We start from the raw sequence: 14,662 nt of genomic DNA on the forward strand, positions 1-14,662 counted from the left end.
TTAAAAGGGTTATATTCCAGATTCTTCTTGCTTTTCATTACAAGAAATTATGAAAAGCTGGTGTAAAGAAATCGGTTCTACAGGTATGTCATATAATAAATTGGAAGCACACTGCATTATCAGCCAGGAGACTTGCTCATATAGAAAAAGAAATTTAAAGTGCAATTCCAAGAATACTTACTTGTACCACATAACCTGAATTACATTTGAAATTGGCAGGTCGAGGGCCTCCATTAATCAAAACATCTCCAGATAATCCCTGTGGATCTTTCCTTGCAGCTAGAACATCTAACAACCTATAAAAGGACATATATGTTATTTTATTTCTCCTACTCAGACTTATCTCTCAGCTACTATGAATCCAAATTCTTCTCAACTTAGAAAATTAACTGATCAAGAAATTCCATGAGTTAATTTAAATTTTATGTTTTTGAAATTCCTCTCCTTTTTTTTTAAACTATATACTACAATAAAATATTAAAGTATGGGGCTGTTGGCTGATCAGCATAGACCTTTCAAATCAGCCCTGCTTGCTCTGACTTTGGGGGTCCCAAGACCAGCAGGTGCTCCTTTACCTAAGACACAAACCTTCCTTATAACTTCCACTGCATCTCCCCACTTTACATATTATCCCCTTCCTTTTTTTTTCCCTTAGTTCAAATCATAGGCTACACCTGTATACCAATAACTTTTTTTAATATTTTATTTTATATAATTCTTACATCATTTTTCATCTTTGCACAATGTATACATTTTCATTTTGGTTATATTCCCCACACAATTGCACCCTCCCCCTTATTTTGACTCTAGTTCTTCCTCTCCCTGCCCCTCCCTCCTCCCCCTCCCCCCTTAGTGTGTCTCTGGTTTATAGTTGCTTGTTGATTTTGATTATTACTTTGTATTGATTAGTCTTTTTTCCTGGTCTCTTATTTAGGTATTCTAAATCCCTGCTATGAGTGAGACTATCCAGTATTTTTCTTTTATTTCTGACTTATTTCGCTGAGCATGATCCCTTCTAGCTCCATCCATGTTGCTGCGAATTGCATGTGTTTACCTTTTTTGATTGCTGAGTAATATTCCATGGTGTATATGTACCACATCTTCTTGATCCAGTCATCTATTTTTGGGCATTTGGGTTGTTTCCATAGTTTAGCTATTGTAAACAGTGCTGCTATAAACATAGGGAAGCAGGTGCCCTTTGAATTAATGTTTCTGTGTTATTTGGGTAAATACCTAGGAGTAGAATTGCTGGATCATATGGAAGTTCTATGTTTAAGAGCTGATGAGACTCAACAAAAACAAAGAAAATAATCCAGTCAAAAAATGGGCAGAAGAGCTAAAAAGAAACTTCTCTGAAGAGGAAATGCAAATGTCCAACAGGCATATGAAAAAATGTTCAACACCACTTGTAATCAGGGAAATTCAAATCAAAACTACAATGAGATACCATCTTACACCAGTGAGAATGGCACATATTAAAAAAACTAGCAACAACAAATGTTGGCGAGGTTATGGAAAAAAAGAATTTCTCCTGAACTGCTGGTGGGAGTGCAAACTGGTCCAACCACTATGGAGAGCTGTGTGGAGATTTCTATACCAATAACCTTTTAATGCCTGGTGTGCAAAGCTGACCTAATAAGACTTCCTGGACTAGGGACAACCACAAGCAAGCTCAACTACATGTTATCCACAGCACCTAGTACCAGATTGAACACACAGCAAATGCTCAACAAATACCTACTTATGTACAAGAATCTTCAAAAGTATATTAAAACTGCAACAATAGCAACAACAAAAAAAATGCTTATTATACTCTATCATACTCACGAAGATTTGCCTCCACCTGTGGGTCCCAGAATAGCGTTGAGGCCGGGTCTCATGATCCCACTGTAAATGCAGAAGTATATGAATTTACTGGTGTACTTTAAAACCGGTTCTATTAATTTTGGGTCTGCATTTATTATACACAATAATAACTGGTGAAATTATAAAGAACACAGTGCAAACCAACTCTTAGAGGAAAAAGAAACAGAATTTCTGATTAATAGAAGTCATATAAAGGATATAAATCACTAGTCAGAACTTGTAAGAAAAACGGCTGAGTGCTCTATAAATTCCTTTCACTTAATCTCTAAACCATTTATAATTTTTGTAAAATGAAACATAAACTTTCATCTTTTTCTGAAGTAACAGATTCTGGTGGGCCTCCCTGGTGGTGCAAGGGGTTAAGCACTGCACTTTGAAGCAATTCACAGCCACTGCAGCACAAGTTCCATCCCCCGCTGGCCAGGCAGCTACCCACATGGCACAGCAGACCTCTCCTGACTTGCCTGCTTCTCCCCTCAGCAGTATATTTCAGTCAGTCTGCCTGTTCTGCTCTCCACTCTGTCTCTGGTGAATCCTCTCACCCCTGACACCTCTGGCCTGTAACCCAGTGATTGTATGCATAAATAAATAAATCTTTAAAAAAAAAAAACAGATTCTGGTGAAGCATCTGTTGCACCTACTCCTTTTTTTTTTTTAATGTTTTGCTTTCTTTTGAAATTTAGATTTTAAAAAAAAAAATTAGATAACTGGTTTGCAATACTGTAGATCATTCTAAGTCACAGGATCACACTTCTTCAGATGCATGTCACCACACCACACCCACCACCGCCACCACCACCACCACCACCACCGAGGAATATACAGTCCTTTACCCCCTCTCTGTCTTCCCCCCTCCCACTCCCTCAATTCCACAGTCAGATTTCTAGGGTTTGTTTTGGTTTGGTTTTTGTCTGACTCTTTTCTTTGTTAATACCATTCCTTTTTATGTGGGCCATTCTCACAGGGTCATGATGTGATACCTCAGCGATATAGAACATCTCTTCATGTCTATCTAAATGTCATTTTTTTAAATAGTATTTTTTTTTAAGTTTTATTTATTCATGCTGCAAAGGCTGTGAGATCGCTTCACAGTGCTGTGCTTAACGCCTTGAGCCACCAGGGAGGCCCTACCTGAATGCCTTCTTTAAAGTGTCTATTGAGGTCCCTTGCCCATTTTTTTAATTGGGTCATTTGTTTCTTTGTTGTTGGGTTGTGTAAGCACTTTTTAAGTTTTGGAGATTTACCCCTTGTCAGATATATGGTATGCAGATATTTTTATTATATTCTGTAGACTGCTGTTTTGTGATGGTTTCTTTTGAGGTACAAAAGTTTTTAAGGTTGATATAGTCCAACTTTTTTATTTTTGCTTTTGATTCCCTTGTCATTGAGGTTGTATCCCCAATACATCTTTATGGTAGATGTCATGTAGTGTGTCCCCTATATTTTCTTTCAAGTACTTTATGGGTTAAGTTCTTATATCCACATCTTTAACCCATTCTGAGTGAATTTTTATGAGTGTTGTTTAAAATATGGGCATTGCTTTATTTTTTTTGCATGTGGCTATCCATGATTCCCACCACCCTTAATTAACCAGGTTGTCGTTTCTCCACTGTGTGTCTGTAATTCCTTGTTGAAAATTATCTGTCCATACTTTACATGGATTTATCTCTGGGCTTTTAATTCTGTTCCATTGGCCTGAGTTTGATCCAGTGCCATAATGTTTTCATTACTTTGCTGTGTAATATCGTTTGAAGCCAAGAAGCATGATGCCTCCATTTTTCTTCTTTATTTTGATTGTTTTAGCTATTTCTGGCATTTTGTGGTTCCATATAAATTTGATAATTATCCTATTTCCTTAAAAAATGTCATTGGTATTTTGATAAGTATTTCACTAAATCTGTAAATTGTTTTGGGTAATAGAACCACTTCAAAGATGTTGATTTTTCTGACCCTTGAACATGGGATACTGTTCCATTTCTTTGTGACTTTTTCTACTTCCTGTAATAAAATTTATAGTTTTCATTGTACAGGTCCTTTGTTAAGTTTATGCCCAGGCATTTCACTCTGTTTGGCATGATTGTAAATGAGACTGTATTCCTTATTTCCCTTCCTTCTTATACACTGGTTGGACATAGAAATGCCACTGATTTTTGTGTATTAATTTTGTATCCTGCCACCTTACTGTATTCATTTATTTTTTTCTAGAAGCTTTGTTGGTAGAACTTTTTGATTATTCTAAGCATGTTAGCATGTCATCTGCAAACAGTGACAGTTTCACGTCTCTAATTTGGATCCCTTTTATGTCTTTTTCTTGCCTAATTGCTTCACCTAGAACAAAGAAAAAACTCTTGGTTTCACTGATCTTTTGGACTATCTTTTTTTTTCTATTTTATTTATTTCTGCTTTAATTTTTATTATATCTTACCTTCTACTGGTTTTCAGGTACTTTTGTTTTTCTTTTCCTAGTTTCTTCAACTGCAATCTTACATTGTTAAATCGAGATTGTTCTTTTTTATTTTTTAATTTTTTTTTAGAGATCTATTTATTCATGCATACAAGAACCGGGGTACAGACAAGATGTGTGGGAGGGTGAGAGGATTCACCAGAGACAGAGCAGGAAACAGAATAGGCAGACTGATGAAATACACTACTGAAGGGAGCAGCGGGCGAGACAGGAGAGGTCTGCTTGCCATGTGAGTTGCCCCGAGGCAGGTCAGGATCCAACCCTCACTGCTGACAGCTTCACAGCAGGGCACTCAACTGCCTGCACCACCAAGGAAGCCTTTGGTTTTGCTTTTGTTTTTTTTTTAATGTGGGCCTGTATTGAACTTCTAACTTATCACTGCTTTTAAAGCATCCCATATGGTTTGGTAGTTTGTCTATTTTCATTAGTCTCTAGATAGGTTTTGACATTTGATTTCTTCATTGGACCAACAGTTGGTCAAAAGATTTTGTTTAGATTCCACATATTTTGGGTTGTTCCAGGATTCCTTTTTATGGTTAATTTTTAGCTTTATTGAATTGTGGTTTGTGAAGATAGCTGATATAATTTCTGCTTTTGGATATTTTCTGAGGCTTATTTTATATCCAACTACATGACATATTCTTGAAAATGTTCCATGTATCCTGGATTAGAAAGATTTATTGTTTTTAGGATGGGAAACTCTGCACATATCCAATAAATCCATCTGATTTAATACTTCATTTAAGACCTTTATTTGTTAATTTTCTGATTGGATGATTGGATCCCTTTGTGTCAATGGTGTCTTGAAGTGCCTCACATAATTATGATTTTGTTGACATATTTTTTGGGGTCTATTAGTCGTTGCTTTCTATAACTACATGCTCCTATATTTAGAGCATAAACATTAGTAAGAGTTCTATCTTCTTGGTGAATTGTTCCTTTGACCATTATATATGTCCATCATTGTCCCTGATTTATCTTTTTTAGTTGAAAGTCTAGCTTACTGGATATGAGAACTGCAGTTCCTGATTTACTATCCAAAATATTAGCAAGTATGGCCTTATTCAAAGCTATTATTTTTAGTTTGTTTTTGTCTTTTGTTTTTATTTTTTTTAAAGATTTATTTATTCATTTATTTATACAAACACTGGGCACAGTCAGAAGCACAGGAGGGTGAGAGAATTCACCAGAGTCAGAGTGGGGAACAGAACAGGCAGACAGACGAAATACACTGCTGAGGGGAGCAGAGGGTGTGGCAGGAGAGGTCTGCGCGCCATGTGGGACCAGGCTTCGGCAGCTTGGCAGCCCAGTGCTCAACCACTGCGCCACCAGGGGAGGCCCCCTGTCTTTTGTTTTTAAATGGCTCTCTTGTAAACAAAGTATTGACGGGTATAATTTTTTCAAGTACATTGTTAGCCTATGTCCTTTATTGGTAATACAGACAATTCACATTTAGGGTGATTATTGATATGAACTATTTATTTTCAGTCATTTTGTTTTTGATTGTTTTATTTTGCATTTTTTTCTTTTTCCCCTTGTTTCTCTCTATTCTTTCTGAATGGCTTTCCTTAGTAGTACTATCAATTTATTTGCTTCTTCTATTTTCTTCCCCCTATGGGAGTCCAATCATTCATAGGTTCCCTCTTCTAATTAAGTCTGACATAGAGTTTCCTCATTTTTCCTTTGTCTTGGTGTTATCTTTTCTTCTGAATGTGCAGTTTATTTATTTGAGTCTTCACAGCTGAAATTCTTTCTTCCATTTTGTCTATTTAAAGCATTAAATTTATCTGCATTTCATTCAGAATATTTTGTATGTGTTATATATGCAATCACTTTAGTGAAAAACTCTTTGTTCCTGGATCTCCCAGTTTTCAGTCCAGAGAATTTCCAAGCCCACTCTTGTATCAGGAAAATACCTCCAAGGAATTTTGCAAAGTCCTGGGTTCCCTCAGCCTGGGCTGGGAAGTCCATCCCCAGCCCAGGCACACACCCTCAGTTCCTCCTATTGTTTCCCCTCAGCAGCCACCAACCTTAGTTCTTGAACTCTCGCGGAAAGTCCTGAGACTGTATAGCTGTTCCAAAGCATCTGAATTTTCCTAGGAGCAAGCTCAGTCATTTTTTATAGTTGTTTTCAAAGGAGAGAATAAAAATCCTGCCCTTTTTATTCTGCCATGTTGTGGGTAGAGTCTTATTTCGGGTCTTCTTGATATGGGCCATTCTCACTGATGTGAGATGGTACCTTATAGTGGTTTTGATTTACAATCCCCTAATAAGTGATGATGAGAATTTTTTTTCATGTGGCTGTTGCCCATCTGTATGTCTTCTTTGGGAAAGTGCTTATTTACCTCTTCTGCCCATTTTTTGATTAAGTTGTTTGTTTTCTTTTTGTGAGTGCATGAGTTCTGAATATCAATTCATTATCAGATGTATGATGTACAAATATTTTCTTCTATTTGGTAGAGTGTCTTTTTGTTTTACTGAGAGTTTCTGTCACTGGGAAGAAGCTTTTTAAATTTGATGAAGATCCATTCATTTAAATTCACTTTTGTTTTCTCTTGCCAGTAGAGATGAATCACAAAGAGATCACTGAAGTCAATGTTGTTGGGTGGTTTGGCTGTTTTTCATCAACATATGTTATGGTTTGTGGAAGGTGTGAGATGGTGATCAAATTTAATTCTGGACGACATTGTATACTCTTGGTTTCTTTGTCATATACTAACTGTCCATTCATGCATGGGTTTGTTTCTGGCTCTCAATTCTAATCCACTGATTTATGTGTTTTTGTTCCAGAATCATACTATTTTGTGACTATAGCTTTGTGGTATAGTTTGATGTCTGGGAGAGTAATACCACCATTATTCCTCTTTTTTGTCAGGGCTGTTTTGGCTATTTCAGGGTCTTTTGTGGTCCATTTCAGTAATGTTTGTTCTATTTCTTTGAAGAATGCCATTTGATAGGGATTCCATCAAATTTGTATATTGTTTTGGGTAAGATGGCCATTTTAACCATTGTAATTCTTCCAATGCATGAGCAGGGAATATCTTTTCTTTTTGTGGGCATCTTCTATTCTTTCAACAATGCCTTATGGTTTTCATCATACAGGTCCTTCTTCTTTCTTAAATTTACTCCTAGTTACTTAATTTTTTAAATGTGATTGTGAGTGGAATTGTTTTCTTGATTTCCTTCTCTTCTACCTCATTGTTTGCATATAGAAACACTGATGTCTCTAATGCCCATTCCTCTCAATGTGATGTAAAATGCATAAAAGGTTTTGGGTAACATTTGATAATTATCTTTAGGTTACCTCATTTACTACCTAATCAAGTTCTACACAATTAATAAATCAATGGAATTCTAGAATTACCATATCTGAAGAAGAAATTCAAAGACTGAAATAAAGAACCCCTTTCAGGGCTTAAAATAAACAAATACATAACCATTTCTTAATGCCTCTTAATTCTTTTTTTTTAATTATTTATTTATGCATACAAGAACTGGGGTACAGGCCAGAGATGCGGGGGGGGGGGTGAGAGGATTCACCAGAGACAGAGTGGGGAGAAGAACAGGCAGATTGACTGAAATACACTGCTGAGGGGAGCAGCAGGCAAGACAAGAGAGGTCTGCTGTGCCATGTGGGTTGCTCCCTGGCTGGTAGGGGATTGAATTCGTGCTGCAGAGGCTTCGGATTGCTTCATAGTGCGGTGCTTAACCCCTTGCACCACCAGGGAGGCCCTCAAAATTCTTAATCCATTTAGAAAATTAAAATGTATGCTATTTCAGAGGTATGATTTTCTTCCTTGCAAAGTGTCTGCTAAGTGAACTGGAAATTCTGTTTACAAAGTACAGAAACCACTTTTTACAAAGGATTATCTTTACAGATATAGACACAGTGTAAAACATAGCATTTTCCAAACAAAGTAGATGTTTTTATGATATTGATATTCAAATTGAGTGTAATAAGTTAGAAAAAATTAAGGCAATGGTAACTGTGCTAAGACCCACAGAAGAGACACATAGTTTGAATTTTATTGAATGTAATGGGTAAAGTGGTAAGGAAAGTGGACTAACAGAAAGTAGAATTAAGGGTAGGCCTACCATGGTTATATGGGAAGGATGAAACAGAGGCTTGACTTAGCACTTCCAAAACTCTAGTGTCTGAGCCCCATCTCTCTTTGGAATAGGTACGTAAGTCAAAATTTATCCCACAGAGAAAATAGTAGCTACTCCAAGTGGAAGGTCCAAAGCTGCAGGATATTTCATTCCCAAATAATTATTTTCACAGTTTCCTGGTTCTCTGATAATCCAACTGACATGAGCAATAAACCTCACAATGCAACTATACCACATTGCTTACATCCAGGAGCACATCAGCATTTCTACCTATAGCCCTTGAATTGTCACAATATGAAGTGGCTGGTGGATGCTAAGGTGAAATTTACCTTTCACTTTTCTTATTAACTAAAGTGCCCCTCACTGAAATACTGGACAAACACAATGAGTTAGGAAAACCAGGAACAAGCTGAAAAACCTCTGATCTTTCCCTAAAAATAAAACCCAAAAAACTACATGTTAATGAATGGATAAATTTCCAAGATGCACTTATCTGTAATTCTTGATGCCTCTTTTTTTATTAATAGTTTACCTAGGAACAGCTTCGATCATGATGAAAATAAGTTTATTATTCGCTAAGGCTTCATTTTCAAAATGTTTTAGATAAAAACATTTACAAATTAGATAAATTTATAAAAAACATTATAAATTAAATTTATAAGTAAGAGGATGATCATTAAATGAATAACAAAGGAGCTAAGTTTGGGGCCCCCTTGGTGGCACAGGGGTTAAAGTTTAAGTGCTATCAAGCTATCCCCAGCCTCTTCAGCATGAGTTTGTTTCCCAGCCAGGGAGCCAACCCACATGGTGTAGCAGACCTCTCCTGTCTTGCCCACTGCTCTGGTGAATTTCAGTAGATCTGCCTGTTTTTCTCCCCTTTCTGTCTCTGGTAATCTGTCACCCCCCTCCCCCCACCTCTGGCCTACACTCCGGGTCTTGTATGCATAAATAAATAAATCTTTAAAAATAATTAAAATTACAACTAAAGAAAAAAACAGCTAAGCTTAATTTCAGAATTCTTTTTCTAGTGCCCATGCTGTAGAACTGTCATTCTCTGCTGCCCAGTGACACACCTGCCTAGTTTTGAGCCAGACAGATGAGTACAGATGAAAAGTGTAGTGGGCCTCCCCAGTGGCACAGCAGGTTGAGTGCAGCACTGTGAAGCTGTCCACAGCCTCTGCAGTGCCTGTTCAATTCCCGGCCAGCTAGGGAGATGCCCACATGGAGTGGCAGACCTCTCCTGTTTTACCCGCTGCTCCCCTTAGTAGTGTGTTTCGTCAGTCTGCTTGTTCTGTTCCCTGCTCTGTCTCTGGTGAATCCTCTCACCCTCCCGCACATCTGGCCTGTACCCCAGCTCTTGTATAAATAAATAAGCTTAAAATAAATTTAAAAAAAAAGAAAAGCATAGTTATAGACACCCTATGCAATGGCACACTCTTCATAAGCAGCAGACACTTATATGTAAAGATTCATATGGCACAGGGGTCAACCACAATGTCCCAGGCCCAAGAGCCACTGCATTTGACTTTTTCACTTCAAAGCTCTTCTTGCCAGAGCTACTGCCACTGGAGTATCCACACCCATCACTGCTACCATTTTGGAAAAGTAAGTTTTTTAAATATCAACTTAAAGATCAAGCAATTCTAAATAATAAACATGAATGTTCTAAGAAAAATAATTTTTGCAGGTCCCCAATTTGGGTTTACTCTGGCACTAAATTAGTTTCACATAAAGCAACAATAATGCACAATCACAAAAGCAAGAGTTTCGATCTGAACAGAGACTAATTCTGCCTCCATTCATTCACTGTCTGTGAGGTATGTGCAAGACATTCTTCTAGGACATGGGGCAGGGCTAAGAATAAAATAAAGACCCAGCCCTCCTGCAGTTTATTTTTCATTCTAGTTCAGGAATTGGCAAACCACAGCTGGTTGCCTATGTTTTCTGTTTTCAGAAACCAGTTATTATTCATACAGAGCCATGCTTCTCACTCATCCCTTTAGGTATTGGCTGTGGCTCCTTTCCTGCTACAAAGAGAGTAAAGTAGCTATAATACAGATGTAGGAGCCATGAAACTAGAAATACTTACTATTAGGCCCTGTTCCAGGCTTCGGTATACAAGTCACTTGTCTTCCTATCCCGATCCTCCACCCTTCTATCATCCCCCCAAAACACATTCCTCACCCTTATTTATTGCTTTTACAACATTCACATGCAAGAAGGTCTCCCTCATTTACTGTAAAACCTTGCTAACAAGAATTGTGTCATATTTTTTTTACCATCAATGCCCACAGCATGAAATTAAATTAGTTAAAGAACTTGTGTCTCATCTAGTACATGTTAGTGGAAAGTGATCAATCCTTTGGACTAATAATTTTATGGATAAGAGGTCAAAGCCATTCCCACTGCTTGAAGCATTCCTTCCCACTACATACACACACACACAGAGAAATACACTCTCACTTTTTATCTTCCCAGACCCTTGGCCACCCATTTTAGGCATGGGGGTTCCATAATGTCTTCTAATCCCTGTCACAACAGAACAAAAGACTGAGGTGCAAGAATCATCTGAATCCCACATTAGACTGTAAGGTTTCTGATAACAGAGAACTTACCTGTGTCACTACTATCTTGCACAATATTAGATATCTAGTAGGTATTCAAACTTTGTTGAATAAATAAACCTCTATATTTTTATAAATGACAACTATAGAAAAACAAAAAGTGTGTTTTCAATAAAATCAATATTTAGAAGTAGGAAAAAAAAATGGTTACATTCCCTACTCATTTCATGTTCACATAATACATCAATCATTTCTATTAGACATTCCCTTGTCTTCTTAGGCCAAGGTGATGGAAATGAGGGTGAAGGTGCAGCACCTGAGAACCCAGGCTGTAAAAGCGGAGGGAGATAGAGGGGACACAGCAGGAAATTAAGATTGCTGCTATTAAGGAATAAGGAAATTGATTGAGCAAACCAAGAAGAACATGAACCAAGTTTTTCACTTTCTGAGAAGATATTTCACACACATAGGGACATAAAAAGAACCCTGAGGTATAGATTGGAATTGGAGGTATTCATGAGAAGTCATGGGTTTTAACTGACAAACATAAAGATACAGAAATTTTTTGATGTGTTTTTACATCTGTGTACATATATCCATACATCACTTCCTAAGTCTTTCTTGAGTGTAGCCTAAAAACTATGGCATCCCAGCAGCAATCAACAGTCCTGACACCCAGATTTTGCTTTATCAGTACCATCCTCCATAAAAAAAGAGTGAACTTAATGTAGTGGAAACATATGTTGATTTATAATGATGCACACCAGAAGCTTACCTAAATAATAAGAGAAAAAGGGCATTTTTCATAAGGTAGAGAAATCTCACCATTTGGAATTCTCATACTCAGATTTTGTCTTATATACTTAATGTCCAAAGAAAAATAAAAATCAATTTTTGGAAAATATAATTACTACTTTAAATGGTGGTTTTATTACCAATCACAAACCAAAACTAAGTTAAAAAAAAAAAAACAACCTTCCACTCAGAAACTTTACTGAGTGGAAGCCAGCCCATAGGAGAAAGACTGGAAACACCACACCAACAAAAGGATGACCTTTTTCAAGGATGCCTAAACCAGAAATGTGAGTTAGCAAGCAAAACAATCCCTGGTGTTCTGGTGTTCTTTAAGCTGTAAAGAAAGAATTGCAAGGTTGCACTGAATTTTTATGAACATAGGAATAAACCTAAGGTAGAACTAATTTATTGCTGAAATGCATAACATTGAACTGTTAAAAATGTTGAGCAGGTGACATTTGTGTATCAAATTACTAGTCTACTAGTTTTATTTTTTTCTACTAGTTTTAAAACAAAAGATAAATGTAACCTAGTGTCCTTTGCATTTTAAATCTAGTCATCCTGCCTATATTCAAATATTCTACTAAAGAATATTTGATACTAAAGAATTCAGACACCTGAAACCAAGTAGATTCTCTATAATTGCTCATTTCCCTCCCACTCTACAGACCATTCCACTACCACATGAATTCATTGCTAGTTGAACAGAATAAAAACCATACCATTTTTGTTGATGTGGCTATTAAGATAGACAAAATGCACTGAGCAGACTTACAAGTTCTCTTGTCACTTAGGAGTCAACTGCATATCTTAAGCTAAGTTACATTTGTCTTACATTTAAATAGTTTATATAATGGAAGAAAATATTAAGTAACTTGTTATAAACTACTACTACCTAAACAGGCCACTCATTTAAAACAAGTTTATTTAAAATCCAAAGCACTTTCATAGCGTATGATCACTTCAACCTCTCTGGAACAAAATCTTGCTTTCAGAACATAAAGTATGTAAGTATCTAAAATTATCTGACTCGTACAACAGAAGATCTCCCTTTCAAGATTAAAAAAACTGGGCCTCCCTGGTGGTGCAAGGGGTTAAGCACAGCACTATGAAGCTGTCCACAGCCACTGCAGCACAAGTTCGATTCCCAGCCAGCCAGGGAGCAATCCACATGGTGCAGCAGACCTCTCCTGTCCCGCTCACTGCTCCCCTCAGCAGTGTATTTCAGTCAGTCTGCCTGTTCTGTTCCCCACTCTATCTCTGGTGAGTCCTCTCAGCCCGCCCCCCCCCATACCTCTTGCCTGTGCCCCAATTCTTGTATGCATAAATAAATAAATAAATCTTTAAAAAAGGATTAACAAAATTGGAAGTCAGAGATTGTGATCATACCTCCAAGGCCAAGGAGTTGTAAATCAGACAGTCAAGTCTCTTTCCACTAAGCCGCACACTAACCCAAAAAAAACCCCTAAATGACACATTAATTACTTGGTTTCTCCAACAAGAATTGACACATACACACAACCATTTTAAAAACAGTCTGGGAATTCCTTTAAAATGTAAACATATAAAAAACATGAACTCTAGCAATGATGATTTCACTTCTAGTTTAGCCCAAAGAAATGAAAGCATGTGTTTGTATATTTATACAGACTTGCACACAATGGTCTGTAACCACTGCATTTGCAACAGGCAAAACCTGTGAAGTTATTGTCTGTCAAGAAAGCAATTTAAATAAAAGTTCATGCACATACTTAACATTCTTCAGTATTTCTTTCTCAAATGTTTTTCGACCAAGAAAGCCACTCTTCACTTTTACTCGATAGCAGATGTTATGAAAACTTAACACCGCTCCTTCACTGCAGGCCTTCATGTCGTTGGAGGTGGTCCCAGGGAGGCCATTGGTGTTTCTTTGTGACATTGTAATTAAAACCGGGTCTTTACTGGAAGACATCTGGAAAGTTTCTTCTGCTTTTCTGCAGTGGGAGAAGCAACAGTGAGTTCATAATTCAAATAAATGAGATTGTAAACACTAGATAACAGTGCACTTAAGTTCATTTTGGTACAACCTTGAGTTATAAAATAAGTATGTCCCAGGGCCTCCCTAGTGGCGCAGGAGTTAAAATTTCAGTGTTATCAAGCTACAGCCAGCGCCAGCCACTGCAGCATGAATAAAATTTCCGACCAAGGAGCTGACCCACATGGGGCAGCAGACCTCTTCTGTCTCGCCCTCTGCTCCTTCAGTAGTGTATTTGGTAGATCCGCCTGTTCTGCTCCCTACTCTGTCTCTGGTGAATCCTCTCCCCCCACACCTCTGGCTGACACCCCAGTTCTTGTATGCGTAAACAAATAGAAATAAATCTTTTAAAAAATAAAATAAGTATGTCCCAGATATGTAATATACGGCACGGTGACTGCAGTTAATAAGACTTTATGATGTATTTTTAAATTGTTGAGTAGAAAAAAGTACTCTTCCGAAGAAAAAAAATTTTCTTATTATATGTGGTTAATAGAATTATTGTAGTAATCACTTTATATTATATGCAAATAATCAATCACTGTAGTGCAGAACTGAAAGTAATAATGCTATATGTCAATTACAACTCAATGAAATAAAAATAGAATCCAAATTTTTTAATGTAAAATATCCCATTAGTTATTTGATTCTTATTTAAGCAAAAATATTTTTAATATATTGGGTTCAATAAAATAAATTTAAAAAATTAATTTCATTTAATTTAAATTTCAATAAATAGCTCTGCTTTCAATAAATAGGCTGCGTCACAGTAATAATGATGCCAGTGTGTGTGTAGTTACTATACAGCTGTTGCTGCCGCTTTACCAGAGTTCTTGTCTCATGAAGCCG

At 37.0% G+C, this 14,662-nt stretch overlaps 1 protein-coding gene across 10 annotated transcripts in view; it reads right to left on the bottom strand.

Moving 5' to 3' along the window:
- Positions 1-14,662, bottom strand: part of ABCG2 (ATP binding cassette subfamily G member 2 (Junior blood group)) — a 160,440-nt gene that overhangs the window by 41,934 nt on the left and 103,844 nt on the right. For all 10 annotated transcript variants that reach the window (XM_037529852.2, XM_054688217.1, XM_054688215.1 and 7 more), the window contains 3 exons: positions 13,551-13,772; positions 1,828-1,887; positions 182-296 (listed from right to left, as the gene is read on the bottom strand). In XM_037529852.2, coding sequence (XP_037385749.2) covers positions 182-296; positions 1,828-1,887; positions 13,551-13,772 — 397 coding nt within the window. The remainder of the gene's footprint in view (positions 1-181; positions 297-1,827; positions 1,888-13,550; positions 13,773-14,662) is intronic.

The sequence above is a fragment of the Talpa occidentalis genome, unplaced genomic scaffold (assembly GCF_014898055.3).
Source record: "Talpa occidentalis isolate TD23 unplaced genomic scaffold, MPIMG_talOcc4v2.1 talOcc4.6, whole genome shotgun sequence".
Lineage (NCBI taxonomy): Eukaryota > Metazoa > Chordata > Mammalia > Eulipotyphla > Talpidae > Talpa > Talpa occidentalis.